The 14,541-nt window shown below is 43.2% G+C and overlaps 1 protein-coding gene across 3 annotated transcripts; it reads right to left on the minus strand.

Annotated features, from left to right (window-relative positions):
• Nucleotides 1-1,939: 1,939 nt before the first annotated feature.
• Nucleotides 1,940-13,332, minus strand: LOC117563360 (neuropathy target esterase sws). 3 transcript variants are annotated; one of them, XM_034241663.2, is made up of 11 exons: nt 12,139-13,332; nt 9,699-10,433; nt 8,738-9,627; nt 7,570-8,138; nt 7,077-7,495; nt 6,741-7,016; nt 6,489-6,675; nt 4,104-4,220; nt 3,661-3,872; nt 3,081-3,425; nt 1,940-2,999 (listed from the first exon to the last, which is right to left on the minus strand). In XM_034241663.2, the coding sequence occupies exons 1-11, from the start codon at nt 12,238-12,240 to the stop codon at nt 2,514-2,516; spliced, it is 4,338 nt and encodes a 1,445-aa protein (XP_034097554.1). In that variant the 5' UTR covers nt 12,241-13,332; the 3' UTR covers nt 1,940-2,513. The 3 variants fall into 3 exon arrangements, with proteins under 3 accessions (XP_034097554.1, XP_034097545.1, XP_034097562.1); XM_034241654.2 differs by lacking the exon at nt 4,104-4,220 and adding an exon at nt 5,329-5,445 and having other exon boundaries at nt 12,139-13,331; XM_034241671.1 differs by lacking the exons at nt 4,104-4,220; nt 12,139-13,332 and adding exons at nt 5,329-5,445; nt 10,649-10,669.
• Between the last annotated feature and the right edge of the window lie 1,209 nt (nt 13,333-14,541).

Here is a 14,541-nt window from a genome sequence, read left to right on the forward strand (position 1 = left end):
GGTAAAATATGAATATTTAAAATATTCTACCAGGCCACCAGAAATAAGCAGCACTTAGCCATTCAAAAAGCAAAGTATCTAGAGAGTATTCTCTTATGCTCTTAAAATGCACTCATTGCGCTCTTTGATGGATCCACAGCCCGCTCCAGTTGTTTGCTCTCCTGCTACTTACTTGCTACTTTATTATGTTCGCCTGGTATTTTAGCTGCTCCCCGTCGCAGTTTCCGCACATGTGTAGTAGATATATTTGTTGTTGTTGTTGTTGTTGGGCATTCGAAGCCTAGAACGGCTAATAGCCTCTTTCCACCTCTCGGTTTTCTTTGGTTTTCTTTGGTTTTTTCACGTTCAGGCCGAATGTTACGTTCGCCCCATGTAAAAACCCATAAGAAAAAAAGTCGGTTTTTCTACGTTCGCGAGCTACGTAGAAATAGCGAACGCACTTTTTGGGTAATTATGCGATATTTTGATCGATATGACAACGAAAAAGAGCTCACCACTAACAAAACAGCTGACATTAAAGTGCGCCAAGGTATGAAAATAGAAAAATAAAAATTTTATTTTGCTTTTTAAAGCAAATTTTTTATATTTTAGATGAGCCAAAAAACTCGAAAGCCGTCAATATCGTGGAGTGTTATCCACAAGGCTATATTGTTCGAGTTATGGGAGGAGAAATGTAGTGCCTTTTTTGGCCAATCCACAAAGGCGCTCCACATGGATGCCAAACTCCTCCCTATTAATTCGAAAATTATCTTCAAAAAATGATTCGTTGTTTCCAGGAACATCGCGCTCCTAAAAACACCCACGCCGTTGCTAAAAAGTAAATGTATTTATGTAAATATTACATTGCTGCCAGCAATGGCCTATACTCTATACTTCGCTAATTTTCCCTCCACTTCGTTAAAATCCACATAAAAATTCTGCAATTTAATACAATTTTCCATTTTCAAATGCGCGTGCTGTTTTTTGAAATGTTCGCCAACTCGTGTTTACATTTGAACAGCTGATATTTCAGAGCGGCCATATTGAGAAATTTACCGTTGCCCATATTTTTCGGTTCGTGCAGATGGAAACCCCGAAACGGGACTTTAAAAAACGTAGAAAAACTGAGTGAGGTGGAAAGAGGCTATAAAACTCAGCAAATGAAATACCAGGCAAACATAAATCGGGAGCAAGTAGAAATACAAAAAGTCACTTTAATGACGCCACTAATAGTTGACGATCCTGATATTTCAGTTGCTTGACGTAGCCAGTATCCAAGAATATCGTCACACTAATGCATCTGTTGTTGTTGCTATTATGGATGTTGTTGTAGTACACGTAGTTGTTGTTATTGTTGTAGTAGGTTTATTCGTTGTTGTTGGTCGCTCGAAGCTAAGAGGAACGGCTAAAAAGTGTCAAATCAGCAGTTGAAGTACCAGGCGAACATAAATCAGAAGTAAGCAGACATACAAAAAGTCACTCTAATAGCGCCATCTATGGCTGGTAGATGATTGGATGATTGGAGCTCCCTAAAGCATGCTACAGAAAATTATTTGGTGCCCATGGCTTGTTAACTGATTTTAAAATGACATTTTTGCTGCATTTGGGTTGTAAAACTGAGATTTGTCAATTGGCATGAAATTGTAATTATACGCAAACAAAATTCAACCTCGAAATAATTTAATTTAGTACCAAATAATACACGCAATGATTGTGTTTAATTCAATCCTTACCCCCATAATGCATTTCATTAGTTTATTATTGTACTTTCAAATGGTTTTACATTTATTTGCTTGCTCTTCTTTAAAAAAATTCGACCATAAAAACAAACAATTTTCATATAATAGTTATAACTAAATAGGTGTGTGGTTGTGTTGTGTGCGTGTTCGTGTGTTCTGGTTTTTCAGTTGGGGCTACGCTCCATCATATACCATACATAGTAGCTATGTAGGTAGAGAGGTCTTCTATCATCGTTGTCGTTCTACATATGTATGTATGGAGTGAAATGGAGGGAGGGCGGTACCAGATTTAGTGCATGGCAAAACTTGCATATATATGTATATATATAAAGTAGATTGGATCAGGTAAAAATATATAGTCATATGTACATGGTCTGTGGCTGCTTTGCTCTAATTTGTTTATGACGGGGGATTAAAGGAATTTGAGGTGTGGTGAGGTGAGGGAGGGAGATTAGCTAAAGCTAAGCCTAATTAGTATTATTATTAATTATCATAATGATGTACACTTAAAGCTAAGCGATAACGAATTCTTTTTTCCTTTTCTTTTCTTTTCTTGTTTTGTTTTGTTTGTTTTTTTGTTGTTTGTTGTCGTCATGATTACATAATTTCGGAGATTTTCATTTTTTGGGCGGGTGACGATCCTTTCTTCCATCCTTGCTTCCTTTGTATTGCTTCTTTCCTTTGCATTTTCCTGCATTCCTTTTTCAGTTCGGTGGCTCCTTGCTCCGTAACTAAGCAAAATATCTCAGACAGACTTTTATAGCGTCTTTAGTTTATAACTAGTTTTTGGTATCGTTATTTGTCATTCAACTCCGCATTTTTGTCTTTCTTATCCTGTTTGTTTCCATCCTTCTTCTCTAACTGCTCGTTGTCCTTGTTGCTCTTGTCCTCATCCTTGACATCCGTTGTTGCCTCCTCATCTTCGCTCGAAGGTGGCGCTGTTTGCGTTGTGGCCTCACTCATCACGGCAGCGGCGGCTTGCAGCGTCATCGTGCTATCCTGATCCAAGGACGATTCCACCGTTGTCGGCTTATCCACTTGATCCACCAGATCGAGTGGCTTCAGTCCCGGAACAAGGGCGTTCAAGTGCACGGGTGAAAGATTGCCATGGCTAGTTGAGGGCGTCAGTGCATTTTGTTTCGTTGGCGTTGGTGGCGTCGATTGTGTGGCCTTGTCCACCTTCCGTTCCAACTCCAGATCGATCTCCACATCCGAGTCCATTTCAGTCTCTGAGAACGATAGTGAATTGCCCGCACGCGGCACTTGAATCCGACGACGATCCTGTTGAGGAAAATAAAGCAAATTTAGTTAAATCTCGCGTTTACTTCATGTATGTACATATGTATGTAATTGCCAGCTCACCGTGTTCAGTGTGGTTGGCTCCGAGATGTAGCCATCAAAGTCCTCATCCTCGCTGAATATGTCCAGCGGCTGTTGTACATACGTCTCTGGCAATTTGCACACAATCTGCGCCAGATCAATGAACGTATACTCGTTGAGCGAGGCATGATTGCCGCGCTTCGGTGGCTCCTTGTTGAACCACTGATTGAAGCGTCCCAAGCGACCCGCTTTGGCCATGCCATCGAAGTAGTTCTTGCCAAACACATAGCCCACATCGCGGATCTCATCGAAGCTGCCAAAGGCTAAAGTCTTGTACTTGTCGATGGGCGGTCTAATGTACTCGCAATAATCCGAGTTCTTTACCTCCTGCAGATAATTCAATTGAATATTTGAATAGGGCAAATAAATCTTTTAATCGTAGCCATTAGAGGTGGAGAACTATCGATAGTGAGCCATCGATAATGTCATCGATTGTTCTCCCTCTCTACTAGAAAAATACAAACACATACAAATATTGACATGTTGCCCTGTATTCTTTGCTCCACTATCGAAAGTGTGTGTGCTACTATCGATAGTACCATCGATAGTTTTCTATACTCACCTCGAGTTGACGCACGCAGGAAACGTAAGCGAGACGCGACTGTATGTCAGGCAGGTCGGGCACTTTGACTGGCGATGTGAAAGGATTCCATTTCTTATAGAGCAGCCACCAGCCACTGAGATCGTCGCCATAATTGGTCAGATCCGTATCGTCCTGGGAGCCCACATCGATGGCGATAATGTGCGCAGCGCCCAGATTATGCATCACATCAGCTACGTGTGATCGGTTATCGATATCGATGTGTGTGCGTATATTTGTGTGACGTGTGTGTGTGGGTGTGTGTAAATGATAGGCAATTAGCAATTGGTATATCGATAAATCAGTTTTGAGAAAGACAGTGATTGATTGATCGAGAGAGTTGAGTGGGTGGAAGGAGGACAGAAGAGTGTTGGATATATTGTTTTTTTTTCTTTTTTTTTACTCTGTTGACTGTTAATTGTTACCTGGCACATTGTTCGTGTAGCATCCATCGAGCAGCAAATGCCCGTCCCGATAATCGCAGAAGGGTGGAAAGACGCCGGCAATCGACATGCTAGCGCGACAATAACGCCACAGATGACCTGACGACCACACACGCAAATAGGACAATACGCAGATTTTGTAAGTGGGTGTGTGTGTGTGTGTGCATGTGTGTGAGTGTGTGGGAGAGAGGTGAAAAAGTCAAACGCACACATTTTGCATTGTATGTGTTTTCGTGTAGTTTGTGTATGTGTGTTTTCAGAGAAGGAGAGAGAGAGAGAGAGAAGAGAGAAAGAATACACAGTTTTATTGCCATTGTTGTGTGACTGTGTGTGTGTTTGGGTGTGTGTTGGTGTGTCTGTGCTGGTGTGCAATTTGATTTAACGATTTATGCTCAATTTACTCTAGTCTACATATGATGCGCTCAATTACACAAATTATATATAGTAAGTATACAGTAAATCACATACAAAATACAAAAAGAATAAGAGAATTATACACAACTCAAGATTCAAGAGCAACTAAATAGTATATAGTATAGTATATAGTATGAATATAGAAGAATACCAATATAGTATATTGTATGTATGTGTATGTATAAATGATAGGAATAGGAATATGTATGTACACATGTGTACAATATATAGTACATAACTAAATTGCACAGTGTAATAAAAGTTAACGATTACAGAAGTTCATTTTCAAAACAGCAAAACTAAATAAAACTTGTTACTCTGTCTCAGTCTTTGTCTGAATGTACATACATACATATTGTGTAAGTGTATTTGTATGTGTATGTGTGTGTGTATGTGTTTTGCGTGCTTGAGCAACTTCAATTCAAAATGGCCGATTGAGAGCAAGATCCAAAATGGCGGCGCACATTAACGAAAATTTATATTGCTTTTGTGTGTGTGTGTGTGTGTGTGTGTGTGTGGGGAACGATGGAAAAGGGTCAACGGAGAGGGGGAGGAGGGGGAGCAGGGCATACCAAACAATCAACAGTCATTTGAAAACATATCCAACACTCTTCGCGCTCTCTGTGCCACCAACAACAGCTCTAAATTGAAAATTGATATTGAAAGTTTAAGAGATTATCGAGTGATATTTTTTTTTTTTTTTAGTTTGTTCTTAATATGTAAATCTCGCATTTGCTTATTTCGAATTTTTGGTTTTAGGTTTTTGTTTGGTAGTTTGTTATTTGCTATTTACCTGGCAAATTATTTACATAGCCGCCATCCAGCAGAAGATGTCCATCTTGTGGATCGCATAGCGGTGGCATATAGCCGCTGAGTGACATTGAGGAGCGCACATAGCGCCACAGAGATCCTGCGACAGTTTAGTTGGCAAGTGAGCGAGCATTTGTTTCGTGTGTATGTGTGTGTGTGTGTTTGAATTTGTGTAGCGTTTTAGTGTGTGTGTGTAATGTGGAAAGAGAAATAAGAGAGAGAGAGAGAGAAGAGAGAGCTTTGAGTTTTTGAGCAGTGTGAGAGCGAGCGAAAGACCAATGGGATTTATCATTAATTACGCATTGATAATGTTTAAATTGATGTTGCTTCATTTATTTCTTGGCAGCACGTTTAGTTGCTAGCTAAAGAATACGCACGCACAAGGAGACGCATTAGACGATTTAGGTTATATGTACGTACTACGTAGTATGTATGTATGTAAAGTACGAAAAGTAATTTGGACAGAAGACAAACAACATCGAAGGACAACAAAATGAGATAACAAATAGACACACACAAAAAAAAAAAAAAACAAAAAACAAAACGAAACGCTGACAGCTTCCCATGTACAAAAATTGCGAAGGCGTCACGATTGCATTGCATAGAATGAATGACAACTAGCATTATCCGTATAGTAGCAACAACAACAACAAACAGCAATTAAGAGGAGGCGCCTTAAAGAGTGAGAGAGAGAGATCGAATCGTGTGTGCGCGCGCGCTCTTCGATGAGATGCGTGTTTCTCTTAAGGGCGCTTACACAGTACGCGTTATGAGTGACTGTGTGTGCGTGTGTTTCGTTATGTTGTGTGTGCGTGTGTATGTGTGTGATGTAAAAGTACGTGTGTGCGTGGATTTCTCTTTTTTTTTTGTCGTACAAGCTACGAATATAATACGAATTTCAAACACCAAGCCAAAACTCATAATAATGATCAATTCGAAATCCCAAATAACACAAAAATTAAACATTGCACATTAACAGAGAGATACAAGAGGGAGAGAGAGAGACAGCATAAGGGAGAAACTAAACTAAAGCGTACGTACAAATGAAATGTTTGCTAAAAACGAGCAGCTAAATGAGAATAAATGAGACAAAAGCAGAAGCAGGCAACGCAGGCGCAGGCGCGCAGCACGTTCGGCACTCACCGTTGGTGTGAATGCGATGGCAACTGGCCGTAATATCTGTGGTTAAAGTAAAGTAGGGTATCCACAAATCCTCGATGCTTACGTCCCCGAAAGTGTCGTGTATCGTCTTGTTGAACTCACGGCCCGAAAACATCGATGTTATGGGATAGGTGAGGTCCAATAGTTGCAGGAACCATTTTGTCATTTTCTACAAAGAACCATAAATCAATATAGATTGTTTTTTCGTCGTGATGTTTTCAAGAATTTTCTCACTTTTGACCACTCGCGCGCCTTTTGCGTAACGGTTGTGATGTTGCGCTCTGAACACCAGAGGGCGCCCATGAGCGCCCCAATGCTCACGCCACCGACCATATCAATCGGTATGCCCGCCTCCTGTATCGCCTTCAGCATGCCAATGTGGGCGGCACCTCGCGCTCCCCCGCCACCGAGCACCAGGCCAATCGAGTTACCAGTCAGCCAGCGGGCGAGACGCGAGAAATCGGAATGCATATTCGGCTCAGAGAGCAATACACGACTGTAGAGATCATTCTGAGGAGGAGGAGGAGAGTGAGTATTCCAAGTAGTTCCTTTTGATCAATGTCTACTCACAATGCGGTATTGGCTTTTGCGCGTAAAAATGCGCTTCACGCAGAGCACATGATGATGCTTCGTTACCCAGGGTCGAGCATTCAGCCAGCTGAGCGTGTTCGCCGGCTTGGCATTCGTCGTCTCCGGATAGAGGAGCACAAGCTCCTTCTGTGTGCGCATCGCCAGCTTGTCGATCTCCCGCTCGAATTTGCCCACCAAGTGGGAACGCTCGCCCAGTCCGACAATGAGCACAACATCCGCTTGTCGCATACAACGCTGTGTCCAGGGACTCAACGAGCTGTCACACTGATATAGCGTTATGATGTTGCGATCCTCTTGCTGGGCCAGCCACGATGTCAGACGATACTCGTTGGCCGTCTCAAAGATATTAACGCCCAGCTGTTTGCGCACCACCTCCGAGGTTAGGCGCAGCACGGGACCTGATCGTGGAGTAGTAAAACAGTAAGTTGGAAGTTGATAATACGTATAGTATTAGAATAAATTGTTTTCTTACCTATGGCACAGAGCGAGTGATAGAGCTCGTAGGTGAATGGGGTCAGCGGAACATCGTCAGTGATCGGAACGAGCGCCACTGTCGAGTATTTGTGCGTTACGGGATTCGCTTCGACTGGCGCACCGGATGAATTGCTGCCGCGCGTTTGCATCGAGCCGAGAAAACGATGACTGAGGAAACTGATGAGACGTGTGACCACAATCGGGTAGCGTAATTTGATCGCATTGAATAGACCCTCGGGCAGCTTGGCCAACTCTGAATCACGCACCGCCATCACGGTGGTGGTGCGTGAGGTTTCAGTGATCATCTCAACAATGCCCACCAGATCACCTTTGCCATACTCGCCGACAATCTCCTTTTTACCACCCGGATGTGTGATCACCGAACGCATACGTCCACTAAGCACAATATACGTGCTATCGCTGCTCTCGTCCTGTCGATAGACGGCACGTCCCGACTCCAGAAATATCCAGTCCAAGGCATAGTCACATTGACGCACCAGCGGCGACAGTCGACGCACCACACCATTACCCAGATCGAGCACAATGCGAGGACGTTGTCGCATGATTCTGTTTTCGGGGGAAACGATAGGTTAATCATTGGGAATAGATGACAACTACTACAGTGCCTCGATAAGCCAACAGCTAATACAAGGAATAACGATTGAGATTAGTTAAGAGGGTCGACTCTCAAGTGCCTAGACACGTGTAGATAAAAAGAATTTTACAAAAGCTCTTGTACAATTCTTAACAGATTATGATTAGGTTTTTAAGGAACTCAGTGTGAAATTCCCATGCGAATTCTTTAGAACTATGAATTGAAAATAACATATCTAATAAAAGGTAACTAAATCATGTTGACATGATTTAGACGAAGGGCAAAAGGGACAGTTGAGTCATACAGCTTTAAGTACTAATACCGGAAATATGCTTAAATAAGCGGGATGTAATATCGGACCGGCAAACTATGTACTTCCATATTAAATTAAAAGTTCCCGAACTCTTCTTGTCCCTGATTTAGACATGATTTGACTCAAGAAAAGGCGAATTGAAGGAAGCAATAGCTCTAGGAAGTTCGAAAAAACCTAATTTCCAATGAGCAACCTTGTTTTCAACTCCATAAGGGATCTAAGCCAATACTTGGACTGTTTGATTGTACAACTACTCACTGATAGATGGCGGCACGTCGTATGAAAGCGATGCGACTGTGATTGCGCGCCTTGATGGTATAAGCGCTCGCCTCCCCCGTCAACATCGCCAGACCTCCGACAATTTCTCCCGGATGGACAAAGTGAATGAGCATATCGTTGGTGTTGTCCTGCTTGAGGGCACGGGTGGCATCCGCATTGCTCTGATAGACCGCCAGGGTGCCGGTCATGACGAACCACACGCAAACATCGTCGGCATTGCCCTCGGTGATGAGTGTGACATTCGGTTCGAGTTCGCGCACCTCAACAAACGGTTCAATAATATGCGCATCCTCCTCGCCAAGTCCCAGCTCACGTCGCAAACTCTCCACAGCCGACGATTGCACCAGCCGCTGATCAATTGATGTGATGGCCGAATTTAGATTACCACTTGGCGATTCCACGCTGGGCGCATAAGTTGTGGAGCCGCGACGTGCTGCATTTTGATTTTGATTGACAGAAGCGGAGCTCGATTGCTGCTGCTGCTGTTGTTGCTGCTGCTGCTGCTGCTGATGATGATGGTACAGATCAATGTAGGGCGCATCGCCATGCACTTCGGCCAAGTTTAAAGCGTTGGGATTGGGATCCGGATCGGACAGTGTGTGCTCCTCCCGCGAATGCCGCGACAATGGCGACGGCGTCCGACGCACGGGCAACGGTCGTGAGACCTGCGATGCTTGTGACAAAACGGTGCCGGGTACTGAACCAGGCACAACACTAACCTTGCTGCGCATGTGATTCTGAACGAGCTCCGCATTGAGGCCGAGGTAGTTGCGCAGCGCGGTGAAGAGCACACGCTGTAGACGTATCATTATCACTTGTATCACACGTATCATAACGTCCGGATTCTCCTCAAAGACCTCCTCAAAGGCCTGTAAAAGAAGAAATGGATTTTTATGGGGAGGAACTTAAGATAGAGCTCGAGTTAAACCTGACGACTCACCTGCATGGGCAGCCGTATGACTACGGATTTCTCGATGGCCTTCGCCGTGACCGTCTTGTAGTAGCTCGAGTTCCCGGACAGCACATCGATGAAGCTGAGCAGCGACGTCACCGACTCTCCCTTGCGCACCGTCTTCAGCGAGAGCGTGCTGCCATCGGCGTTGCAGATGTACACATTGATCAGACCCGACTGCACGATGTACACACTGTCATCGGGATCGGTGATCTTGAACAGATAATCGCCGGCCATCAGTTGAAGCAACTGTGTGTGCTTGCACAGCTTGAGGAAAATCGGTTTCTCAAAGTGCCCGAAGATGCGGATGCTCTGCAGCATATAGAGGGCATCGGGCGGCACACGTTCGCTGCCCTCGATCGTCTCCTCCAGATATTCGGCTGGCGGTTCGACGGTCTTCATTTCGAGCGGACGATTCTCACGTTGCAGCTGAAGGATGCGACGGGCGAAACGCATAACGGCACGTCGCTTATAGCCTTTGCCGCTGCTGTACATTTGTCCGCTCACGTTCTTCATTTTGCGCAGCATGCGCCGGCCATAGAAGAGCATTTTGTCGCGCTTACGAAAGCGCAGGCCCCGATGATCGCCGCCCGAGGCGGACGTAACGGCACTCAGGGAACGCGCGATCTCATCGCGCAAACGCAGACGAGCCAGACGTTTGAAGTAGAGGAACCAGGCAAGAAAGAGCACGCCAATCACAAGCAGTGCACCGTACCAATACATCTACAATGCAATAGACAATGGACAAAAAAAAACAAAAGAGATGATCAGAAAACGCAAATTGCATGAGCGAGTATGCAAAGTGCAGGAAATGCAGCTATCACTGTCGCTGCTCTCTTTACATTCATGTCAAGTTTGGCTGCTCTCTTTGCATTCAAGTCTGTTCGTACGTATGTGTGTGTGTGTGTTTGTTGTTTATGCGTGCACAATGCACTCACTCGCATCTTGTTTGCGTTCTCACTCTCACACGCTTTTCTCTAGTTCTATATGTGGGATTGTCAACACTTGTTATTATTAGTTGTTGTTGCGCAGCCTGCTCTTCCGTATGCCTTTTGCATTTACATACATATATTTGTATTTGTATTTGTCTTTGCATTTGCGTTTGGCTTTGCCTTTGACATTGGCCGTCGCTGCAGCGACACTTGCTGCATTTTTGTTGCTTTTGTTGTCGCTATTTATTGCTATTGTTGTAGTTGTTGTGATTCGGTTATGGTTTATTTCTGTAACAGGTTTCAGCTACCTCAATTATGAATCAAAACAACACTAAACAGCAAAGCAAAGCAAACGAACAGTAAAAACTAATTGGAAAAAATAAACTCAATTCTAATTGGGATGGTTAACACTAGAAACCCCCCCATCAGTTTTGCGATTGGCCCGAATCGTCTAATTTCAATCGAATTGAAATTGTTGTTGTTGTCGTGGCTTGGATGATTACAATTGGGATTTGTTGTTGTCACGCTGACATGATAAAAATAATTTTCCGCATAACTTAAGTTTCCAAGCATGTGAGTGTGTAAGTAGCACACGCACCTGCGATCTATTTTTTTTTTCGTGTTGTCTTGTTGTTGGATCAACGCTTGGCAACAAGTCACAAGGCGCTCAATTGATTTGGCCCCAAGGGGTTAATTGAATTATGGTAAACTGATTTGAGAGAGCATAAGCGCAGAGTGGACAATACAAAGTGGCATTTTGCACGTGTTTATGTACCCCCTTCCCCCTTCCCACTTTTCCCTTCCTTCAGCGATCACTCCACTTAGACTAACTCAATGCCATTGTGGGTAATCATTTTAATCAGTTATCGCCTAAGCGCTCTTGATGCGCTTGCGGGGTCAAGCGTTAAGATAAGACGCAACCCACACACACACACACACACACACACATGCATACATACGTACAGATGTATAGTATTTGTAGGTGTGCGTGTGTTTATGTAAGTTAAGTTGTCTGCAAATCAAAACACAAATGTTGACGGAAGAAGCGCGAGCAAAGCAACAAAAATGCTAAGCACACAAACACATACGCTTACATGCAGATTAACCACATGCTTGCGCATGTGATGGCAGAAGCAGAGAGAACAGTCAAGATGAGTGACGCGAGAGCGACTGCGAGAGCAGCAGCAAAAACAACAACCACTATTGATCTCTCTTGTGCTTATCGCTTCGCCGCGACACAAACCAGCTGTTAACAGTCAGTCCTGTCATATTAAGCTAAACTTAATTTGCCCTGCAGTCGACGTTGTTTCCTTCATATTTTTTTTTTTTTTTGTTTTATGAGTCACGACGAGCCCCCCAAACAAAGAAAAACACAATCAGTGTATACGTGATAGTGTGTGTGTGTGTGTGTTTTGTTTTGTTGCCATGTACACACGTATTGCACTTATGCGTGAGTGTCGCGTGTCCGTATGTGTATGTGTGTTTGTGACACTTACCGTGCTTGCGATTTGCTTGGAAACATATTGACACCAAGCATCTGAGAATAATGTGTTGTAACCGCTGTTGGCGCTCGCACGAAGCAGTTCCAGCACATCCATTGCGTTTGTGTGTATGTGTGCGAGTGTGTTTGTTTTTACATACACCCTCCTGCTCCAACACACACGCCTCCTTCTCCTACTGCTTCTTTCTCTTCTTGTCCTTGGACACTGCTGTTCGGCTATCCGCTATCCGGCTATCCAACTATCCGTTATCCGCTATCCACTGGCCGGGCCACAGTTAAAACGTGTTCTGTTTTATTTGTTGCTAGATTTTGTTGCTCCCCGTTTGATATTTTCAAAATGCGGAAATCTGTTCGATGGCAGTTTTTTTTTTTTTGTTCTGTTTGCTTTTTGTTGTTGAGCACGCGCTGCTCCCCTCCGCCAAACACCCCCGCGTTTTTAAATCACAGACGACGACAACTACGACGACAGCGGTGGTGGCGGCGGCGAGAAAGAGAGCGGAGACGTTTGAGAACCTTTCTTGTTGTTGTTGCTGTTTATTCTCATTTGTTATTGTTGTTGCACTCGTTGCTCTTGCACTGCGTTTTTGGCTTTGTTTAGTGCTTTAGAATCAAGAATTGGTTAGCTGCGGCTCTCTGCTTCTGTTCTTTCCCTCCTCCTCCTCTCTCTCACACTCTCGCTATTGTTTCTATTCGTTCTCTGTGTCGCTCTGCAGACAGTTTTTGAGCGTTTTGTATTTTGTGCAATTATTGTGATTAGGCTTTTTTGCTGCAAATTTCTTATTGTAAATATAATAATGCACGCGCCATCTTCTCACACGCAGTTTATCGTTGTTTCTTTTTAGTTTATTTAAGTGTTTGTTTGGCCGACCCCCCACCCTTTATCCGGTTGGGTTGGTTATCCCAAAAAAAAAAAAAAAAAACAAAAGAAAATTGAAGATGTGATTTGTTTGGCACTTCTTCTTCATATACTACTATTGAGAGAAGAGATGAGATGATAATGGGAATTTAACTCTCGTTCAAAACACTTTGGCGTAATTTAAACGATTTGCCCACAAAAACACACACACAATTTGAATTTCGATCACTACGAAATCTATATCAGAAGTGAGAGCATTTTATATTTATTTCGTTTCGGATTTTGGATTCGCGTTGTTTCTTTCTGGTTTTGGTTTTGTTCTGTTTCTGGTTCTGTGACCAAGCTGTCAACTTGACTGCCAGACTGCCTGCTGTGCCAATCAGCTGTTCCACCACCAACACCAGCACAACAACCATACGCGACACGTGCTGCCAACTCGCTTTAATAGCGACAATTGACTGCGAGTTGACAACTCTGCCAATTGTCATCAATATGCAAGCGCGCAGCTGTTTTTGTATTTCTCTCTTCTCTTCTCTTCTCTTTTTTTTGTTGTTTTTAATTTGAAAACTGTTTTTTGGCGGCGCCGCGTGCTAACATTAATTTGCGGCTCATAATTGACTTGTTTAAAATTGCAGAAAATCATAAGGCATGAAACGTTCAAATAAAAGCAGACAGACAATCTGCTCAATCTGCTGATTAACAATTAGTGTACAAACAAATAAACACACATACATATATACATATCTATTTATATACGAACATTGTGTTTTTGTTTTATAAATATTAATGGATTAATGGATTGTTTATTTAAGGATGCGGTACAAGAAGCGGCGGTGAAATCGGTATTTGGCCAGCGGCAGACGACGTTTGGACCACAGATCATTTTTTACACACTCTCATTACGTTGCAGAGTCCGAAAAAAACCAAAAACTAAAACCAAATTGTAATGCAAAAGCATTAACGCTAACGCCACACACCAGCCAGATAAAGAAGATGAAGACGAAGAAGAAGATGCATGCGCATCGCATTCAAAAAATTAACAGAGCATAGCGCCACTTGATGCAGCTTACCAAGCATGCAGTTAACTGCAGTCTCTGCAGCTGCAGCTGCAACATTTTGGGGGAGGGCGGGAGATAGCTTAAAATCAAACTGCGTGGCGACGGCAATAGCGGCAATTCGTCAAGTTCATTCATGTTATGCGCATTTCCTTTGCCCATTTACCGTTACATTTTCAAATCCAAACTCCTAACAGCACTTTCGCCAACTAGCCATACCCTGTTAATTCACAGCATTCAACATCATCGTATGTTAAGAGAACAGTGCCGTTGTGAGCTTGCTATGTGTTTGGCCTACGCAGTAAACTGTTAATTGACAGTGATACAGCTATGTTAGTTTGGGAACAGTGCCATTTTGAGTTGCATCTGTAATAGGTCGATGTTAGCGTAGAGAGTAATATTAATGTGAATGTAGTGTATATAAAATATATAGCTAGAGTAATAAATTGCCTTTTGTTATATATTCCGACTATTTGATTGATTTATT

This window comes from Drosophila albomicans, chromosome X, assembly GCF_009650485.2.
Source record: "Drosophila albomicans strain 15112-1751.03 chromosome X, ASM965048v2, whole genome shotgun sequence".
NCBI lineage: Eukaryota > Metazoa > Arthropoda > Insecta > Diptera > Drosophilidae > Drosophila > Drosophila albomicans.

What these genes read in the sequence shown, in the direction of transcription:
- LOC117563360 (XM_034241663.2), bottom strand. Translation starts at nt 12,240, where the DNA reads ATGGATGTGCTGGAACTGCTTCGTGCGAGCGCCAACAGCGGTTACAAC. An exon ending in TCATACGGCTGCCCATGCAG is followed by an intron (nt 9,628 to 9,698) that starts GTGAGTCGTCAG and finishes CTTCTTTTACAG; the next exon opens with GCCTTTGAGGAGGTCTTTGA. An exon ending in AGCCAACCACACTGAACACG is followed by an intron (nt 3,000 to 3,080) that starts GTGAGCTGGCAA and finishes TTTCCTCAACAG; the next exon opens with GATCGTCGTCGGATTCAAGT.